This window comes from Myripristis murdjan, chromosome 13 (genome assembly GCF_902150065.1).
Source record: "Myripristis murdjan chromosome 13, fMyrMur1.1, whole genome shotgun sequence".
Taxonomy (NCBI): domain Eukaryota; kingdom Metazoa; phylum Chordata; class Actinopteri; order Holocentriformes; family Holocentridae; genus Myripristis; species Myripristis murdjan.
In genome coordinates, this window is record NC_043992.1 from 5954991 (window position 1) to 5963162 (window position 8172).

General features: G+C 44.0%; 1 protein-coding gene across 1 annotated transcript; it reads left to right on the forward strand.

Moving 5' to 3' along the window:
• The first annotated feature begins 2035 nt into the window (after positions 1-2035).
• gmnc (geminin coiled-coil domain containing) lies at positions 2036-7913 on the forward strand. Its single transcript, XM_030067487.1, has 8 exons — positions 2036-2138; positions 3816-3861; positions 4323-4423; positions 4871-4969; positions 5808-5893; positions 6408-6524; positions 6718-6987; positions 7560-7913. The coding sequence occupies exons 1-8, from the start codon at positions 2036-2038 to the stop codon at positions 7911-7913; spliced, it is 1176 nt and encodes a 391-aa protein (XP_029923347.1).
• Positions 7914-8172: the final 259 nt, after the last annotated feature.

An 8172-nucleotide genomic window follows, 5' to 3' on the forward strand; every position in this document is an offset into this window, starting at 1 on the left:
AAACAACAAAAACAGAACTTTGTCTCTGAAAAGTTGTCTGTGTTGACTGACAAGTTTCTCACGTCTTCTCTGTTTGACACAGAATAATCACTCGGAGAGGAAAGGCTCTAACTCAAATTAAAGTTTTATTTATGAATATAGCCGACCGTCCTTGTGGTGACGTCACCAGCCCCAACCAGCCAGATGATTGGACAGACCGATCCGTCATCAGTTGAATTAGTTCTGTCACACCTCCTCTGCCCACACACACACACACACACACACACACACACACACACACACACACACACACACACACACACACACACACACACACACACACCTGCCTGATGGAGCGTGTTCCGCACCGCCTCAGTCATTTCTCATCTCCCGTCTGACGAGGTCTGAGCTTCACTGCACGGTGAGTCTCTCTCTCTCTCTCTCTCTCTCTCTCTCTCTCTCTCTCTCTCTCTCACACACACACACACACACACACACACACACACACACACACACACACATCTAAATCTGACTTCTGTGTCCATACTTTTATCGTGTCAGCTTTAGTTTGCGATAAATGTAGAATCAACTTTCTGTCGCGCTCACGAGTGGCGACTCTGCTCGTAATTACGCACAGACTTGGCACAGCACGTGCAGCCCGTATTTCAGTGCAGGTGGCACCGGTGAGGTAAAATGAAAGAGAGAAAAAACACCGGGAATCTACCTTGAGGCCAAATCTAAAAATATATATGTCTATATGCATCACATCAGCGCGCATCAGGACTTCACTAACAATGTGACAGAGCGACCAGACAGACAGACACGCAGAGAGACAGGCAGACAGACAGGCAGACAGACAGACAGACAGAGAAACAGTCTGTGGATATCAGCGGAGGTTGAGAGGAGAATCTGAGAAACTGAAGCTGCAAAAAAATAAAGTTTAGGCAATCTACCTGATTTCGTCTGACACTGATGGATGGCAGGCGCGCGCGATCGCGCGTTTGTGTGTGTGTATGTGTGTGTGTGTGTGTGTGTGTGTGTGTGTGTGTGAGAGAGAGAGAGAGAGAGAACGCAGACATTCTTACTGTACATACAACAAATACCTTTAAAAACTTTCATTTCAAACAAGGTTGCAGTATTTAGTTCCCACTTCTGTGTTTAGATAAATGTGTTTATTATTATTATTATTTTTTTTATTTAAAGTCTATTTTTTATATTTTGTTCCTTTTAGTTTTGATTCATTTATTTATGTATGATCTGTGTCTATCTGCATCTGTTCATATAGTTCTGAAGTTTGCGTTGTTTTTAGTTCACACTTTGCTTTGGGAATGTAAAGCTGTTTTCCAAGTCAGCAAAGCTTCTTTGAATAGAATTGAACTGAACTGAGAGAAAGAGATTAATAGAAAAGTTAGTAAAAGAGTAAAAGCAAAGGATTTACGTGTGCGTGCGTGCGTGTGCGTCCGCTCTTGCGCGTGCACGATTACGGATTTTTTAAAATTATTTTATTTAATTTTATTTTAATGTTCCTTATAACTACATGTGTGCGACCTTGGTATCTCCTGTGGTGTCAGTGTAATATTCCTATAATACTCCTATAGAGCCCCGTCCTTCTGCCTTTTCTACTAAAAATGTCTCACTTATAAATGATGAATGTTTTTTAAGTGTTTAAGTTTTATGATTAAAAAGTTTTTTTGTTTTTTTTTTTTCACGTCAAGGTTGATTCATGCAGTTGTTTATGTCAAAGAACAGAGGGCTTTTATTATTTTAACTGGACTTCAGATGTAAAAGTGAGTGAAGTGTTGATCATCACCATATCAACACACACTCTGCTGGCACAGGAGACACTCTCACACACACACACACACACACACACACACACACCCTCCCTCCCTGTGTTTTTTTCATTTCTCTTTACACACACTCACACTTCTCCCTCTAACCCCCACCTCTCCACCCCCCACCCCACACCCCAGGGATGTCATCTCTTCCTCTTCAACATCATCATCATCAGTTTCCCCACAACTTCACCATTGGCTCTAACACTGTTGACGTTGCCATGGAAACACTGGCCTCCGTCTGGGCCCGTGACCTCGGTGACCTTGGTGACCCCGGAGATGGCAGGGGCTCCTGCCAGCAGCACGAGCCGGTGGCGGCATGGGGTGAGTCTGCAGCCAGAGCACATCACACACCATGAACAAGCTGCTCTGCACTCCCTCCAAGTGATATCAACTCATAAAGAATAGTAGGGCATTTTCAAAATAATACTAAATAATAAATACCTGTACATAATGTTATTATAATCATTACTAAAATAAAACAAACAAGGTTAGAATATTTCAAAAGAACTACTTCTACTACTACTACTACTAACAATGATAATAATAATAATAATACTTTAGTAACAATAAAAAATAAGTTATTATCATTATACTCAACTATTTAGAAACTCTATAAATCAAAATATCAAATAGCAAAAATTAGCAATTAAACAAATATCAAATCTTCACATTTGACCATATTAATAACTCCTGAAAGTAAGGTAAATGAAAGTGTCAGCTGGGGAAGCAGACCGCCGTGTGACTAGATGGAGTTTCACTCTGCTGAGCGAGTCTTTTCAATATGAAAGAAATATTTTTACTTTTCAAAATGTCACGTTCAGCAGTTCAGGGTGCTGCGTCCCGGCAGCTCATTTGTCAAACAGAGAAGTTTCCTGTTTTTCTCTATGAACCCTGGGTAATGAAACGCTCCAGTCTGCATAGTGACTGATCATCCTGCTGCTGTGGATGGAAATATACACGGAGCAGGTTGTATTAAGATTCATCTTTTAATTTTCGACGTGTCTCCTCCCTCAGAGTGTTCAATACATCAAGTGACTCTGAATGTGACGGTAAGTCCTGGAGACGTAACTGCCACAACTGCAAATCAGAGTTACAGCTTCCTTTTCAGGTTCCTTGTTTTGGAGGATTTTGAGGTTCTTCAGCCATTCAGTGGTTCCTCAACACCTCGCAACATCAACTAACCCGGCATCCACAAAACTTCATTGTGGACTGCAGTCCTCACTTGAGAAAACTTTTCATATGAATACAAAAATATCATACAGCTAACATTTTCAATTCATTTTTATGTGAAAACTATGAGTAAAGATTTCACAGCACAGAGTCAAAATGTGAATTTCTGGTTGAAGCAGCCGCCTTATAATGTTCTGCTTCTGTGGCAAACAAAGTCCTCAACACTCAGAAACCACACAGCTGATAATTGGCTGTGGAAAGCAAAACGTTTCCACCGGGGATTATTTTCCCTGGTGGAGGAGGAGGAGGGAGCGTTTCAGTCTTGAAAACACAACAGTGCTGCTGCTTTTAGGAAAACTCATGTGGAGGACTTTACTGAAGACTGAAGAAAGTCTGAAGTCTCTGAAAGTTCATTTTCATATCATAGTGGAATGAATGGAATCCAACGGCTGGAGAAAAGGGAGGAGAAATGATGTGGCAGCTCTAAAATCCCACTGCTCACTTGGGGAGGAGATCAGCAGGAACATGAATTTTACATTACGCTAAACATGCTGCTGCCCCATAAAAAATACTGAATGCATCTGCCTACAGTGGGGAGCCTGCATAACATGGGTGTTGCCACCCGATTTAGACCCCTATACCTGGAGGAGGCAGGTAATCTGCAAGAGATTGTATTCTATAATCAGGGGTCCACATAACTTTTTCAGTGAGTTACTCAGGTGAGTACCAGGAGATAATGTTTGGTACTCACTCCATATGTAGCGTGGTCTTAAGTGCAGTCTTCCTCACTGTCCTCCTCAGTGTCGCTCCCACTGTGCTCTGCTTCAGCTTCCTGCATAGTAGATGCAAATATCTCTGTGGTCTGCTTTGACAGGTGAATGTGCATCAGGGCTGAGAGACGAGCATGTGACAGACGAGATCTGCACTTGGTTTTTATTATGTTGAGATGTGAGAATCCCCTCTCACAAGCTGCATTGCTTAAAGGCAGTGTAAGAGACAGCTTCACCACCTTGTTGATGTTGGAGTAAGCATCTGGGTTACTTGTATTTACTATTTGGACCAAGTCATACACAGAAGAGGCTGCCAGGCATTTTCCTGCCTGCTTTAAGCGCATCCATTCTGTCACAGTGGTGTCTTTGTCAAGTTGCAAGGTGGCTTCATAGTTCTTGAGAATGCTGCAAACTCTTGTGTTTCCAAAACTGTGGAGGTCTTGCATTTCCTGAGGTCATGTTGAAGGATCAAAAACTAAGAAATTGTCACATGACTTCAGGGAGTCATATCTGATTTCAAACTCTTCAATTAACCCCCTGAGTAAGTTTGTCTTGTCTCTGTCAGCATCAGCATTAGAAACAGTGTGTGCCCTGTGGCCCTCACCATCAAGCAGAAGTGTGAACTGTCCAATGGCCACCATGAGTTCATCCTTACATTCTCCAGTGGTCAGCTTTTCCTTCTGAAACCTAATGGATGTGGTCTTCAAAATGTTGCCAATTTCCAATTACCAATTTTGCTGGCAATAGTCTTGATATTTTTAACAGTGTTTCATGCCTCCATGCAGACTATCTGAAATTATGAAACTTACCCAGTTTCACAAAGGAGATTCCATTTTCTTCACACAGCTTCTTCAGTGCAGCAGTTTTTTTGCACCACCTTTTTGTAAATAATACTGTAGCAGCTTGACCACAGAGTGATTAAATGTCTCACAGTAAGGCACTTTGCAATCAGCTGATATTGCGCAATTCTCCAGTGTGTGTGCGGTGCACAAAATGTGCATGAGGGAGTCCCCAACCGCAGCAAGTTGCCGGAGTTTTGGTACAATGCCGTTGTACATACCGATGTTAACAGCAGCCCCGTCTGTGCACACAGTGACCAACTTTGTTGTCCAGTCATCCAAGCCTGTGTCCTGGAAAAGTCTCACAAGTCCATCTGTTATGGCCTGCGCGCTTCGGTCAGCACCCAGTTCAATCAGTCCAAGAAAGTCCGAGGTAAACTCGCCGTTGCTGGACACAGACACAATGTAAACAATTTCCTGATCAGTTTTTGTGATGCCCTCTGATCCATCAAAAAGCAGCCCCCAAAATTCAACAGACTGCAACTTTGCTCGTAATTCCCCACTGATGGTCTGAGCGATGCTCTGCATGATCTGTGTCCCCCCTTCACGTGAATGATAAGCACCTCTGACATTTACTCCTAGCCGCTTCAGTAAAGGAATATCCTCAGAATAGGAAGACATGGGACGTGCGTGTTTAGCTTTATGGAAGGCGAGGAGAAAAATATTAAACAGAGTTTGCCACTGTTCTTCATTCAGCTTGTCTCGCCATCTGTGAAGTGGGCGACTGGACATTTTTTCTTGGTTAGCTTGTTTATTAGCAATGGCTTGCGCCACATTCGTGTGCTCCTTGCTCTTTCCATGTTTGTCAAATAAAGGATGGTTGAAATTCTTTGAGCCCTTCTGCTAGATGTGGATGTGAGCGGCAAATCTTGCACCACATTTCAGCGCGGTCCTCATTAGCATCAAGCCACTAAACATCTTGAAGCCACTTTTCCAAAAAAAAGTCTTCTCTTCGGCTCTGGCTCTAGTTGGCATTTCTTTGTAGGTGGCAAAACGCCAAAGAAGCTGCTTAATGTCTGTTGCTTTTTGGACATTGCTGACAGTTGTTGACAAGCAACATGTGTCGTTAGATGAGATGAACGGTCAAGTACGCAAAGGCACGTAGTAACAGAAGTGGCATTACGCATTCCTGATTTTTGTTGCGCATGCGTACCTGCGTACCAGTTATGTGCACCCCTGTCTATAATTACATCTGTCTGTGTGTCTGTCAGAGGCCCAGTGTGTTCTGAACTACAGCAGTCCTCCTGGCCCGGTGTGGACAGACCAGCTGTCCCCTCACCTCCAGAGGAACAAACAGGTACTAACAGAGACACAACATCACCTCTGTCATTTTTACTCACTACTGAGTTTGGTTTCATGTGTCACTATTTCATGGCTGGTTAAGTACCAGAAGGCTTCAATCAAATATTTGATTTGGTTAATGCAAAAAGTAGATTGTCTTTAAATACTCAAAAACCTGATGCTGGTATATAAGGTTGCTAAAGGATCCATGCCCCCCAAACCTCCAGATAACGGTCTAGTCCTATGCCCCAAAACCAGGAGACCATGATTCAGTTCTGCACCACCATACTTCCAACCATCATCCAATCCCTTTAGAACCCTTAAGCTTCCAGGCCTGATCCACTTCTGCGGCCCCATAACTCTAAACCATGGTTCAGGGCCCGTTTACTAGTCTGACACCCCAGTTCTCCAAACTATGATCTAGTCCTTCACCTTCAAGCCACCAGGTTCTGGCCATGTAATTTTGCTTGTTCCCCCTCATTTTTTTCTTGCCTTGACTTCATCAATTGATGGTCGATCAATCTCTGCAGCTTCAAGACACCCTGCTGCAGAGAGAGGAGGAGCTGGCCAGGCTGCAGGAGGAAAACAACAAACTCAGAGAGTTCCTCAACTCCTCCTTTGTGAAGAACCTGGAGGAAAAGGCAAAGGTACAGTAATCTTGATAATCATTACTAACAAGGCATGCTTCTCCATAAAGTTTCAAAGTGCTGTAAAATAAATTGTTTCCATACTGAGTATTTGCAGTTATTGCCATTATCAGAAAACAGGTATCTCTCTGACAGCTTGCTGTTGCAATGATATCAGTCTTTTTCCTACTCTCTCTTTGCTCCTCACCCACAGAAGCTAGATGTTGAGGGCAGAAAGAAGCTAAAGAGGAGCCTGCAACATGCCGACAATGGAACTTTCCAGAACCTCTGCTCCAGTCGCCTCCTCCTGGACACCCAGCGGATCAGCAAGAGGGTCTGCAGGAACCTCACTGCCGAGTTCTGCTCTCAGCCTGAGATATCTGCAGCCTCAGAACCAAACCTGGACCTCTGGGTTCTGCGAACACTGGGACTGAAGGATCGGGACACCATCGATACCTCTGATGACTCCTCCTCCTCCTTCACTAAATGCACAAATTTCTCCTCTTCTTCATCTGAGTATACTCTCGGAACTTCCTATGATACTGCAGTCATCTCCCCAGACCATTGTCCAGCTGACTCTTCTTCCTCTGACTGCACTGTTCACTCCTCTTTCAGCCCACCAGTCTCTACTTCAACCCCTCCTGCCACACATAACTGTGACACCTACTGCCAGACCACAAGACATCAAACCACATGCAGAAGTAATGGTGCCAATGAATGCCAAGAAACAAATATCAATTTGCCAAATGATTGCAGCGATCCTGCCTTTGGTTATTCAGTCCCAAACTGTAAAAGTCCTCTAGATCAATGTCCGAACTTTACTGCTGCTAGACTAATTGGTCCATATGAAACTAATGATGCTGTGATCAGTAGGTACCACCCAACCACCAGCTTTCAATCCCACAAATACAGCGGGCTAGCAAGACACACTCAATGGAAATAATATCTTTAACAGATTTGCCAGAGAGAGCACAGCTCTGTTCCATCACAGCTTCAAATCAAGCCCGGTCTCAGGACGAGAACTTAGTAGGACGTTTGTCTTATTGGTCTCCACAGAAACAGACACAATCACAGGAGACAATCGAGCTCATGAAGTCACCAGAAAGATTGCAGTTCTCTCCCATCTTGGCGTCAACTCCTGTCACATCTCACTACTTGAGTTCCATGGAGCATCACACTCCAAGCAAGCACTGCCAGAGCCCTACCAGCACACTCGGGGGAGCTACTGCCACCCCTCAGCCTCCTGCCACGCCGCAGATGCCTTGCTGCCGGACAGACATAGCTTTCAGTATGTCCCTCAGCCCCTCCAGCAGTGTCAAGACACACAGCTTCCCCCAGGGACAAGCCTTCGTCAGGAAGGATACACAGGGCCGATGGAACTTCACCTGGGTCCCCAAACAAGAACCATAGGCCAAGTGTTGGTCCTCCGCACACTCACACAAGTGCCCTCAAACACATGTTACTCTTCCCTAACAAGGACCTAGGAAGGCCTAACCTTGGATGTTGTTCTTCTCTAAACAAGCATCCCAGGCCAGGTTTTAGGAAGCCAGTCACTAGCCTTAAAAGATATGCCTGCAACATTTCAGATAAAAGGATCTCATATAAGTTTTAAATGAGTACCATTGTAAAGCAATCTTGTTAATGGCTAAAATTTCATGTCTTAGCCTCC

Bases quoted from the DNA above. Each gene is read 5' to 3' on its own strand.
- gmnc (XM_030067487.1), top strand. From the start codon at position 2,036: ATGGAAACACTGGCCTCCGTCTGGGCCCGTGACCTCGGTGACCTTGGT. The intron at 5,894-6,407 runs GTACTAACAGAG...CAATCTCTGCAG, and splicing joins ACCTCCAGAGGAACAAACAG to CTTCAAGACACCCTGCTGCA. The intron at 6,988-7,559 runs AAATGCACAAAT...TGGTCTCCACAG, and splicing joins ACTCCTCCTCCTCCTTCACT to AAACAGACACAATCACAGGA.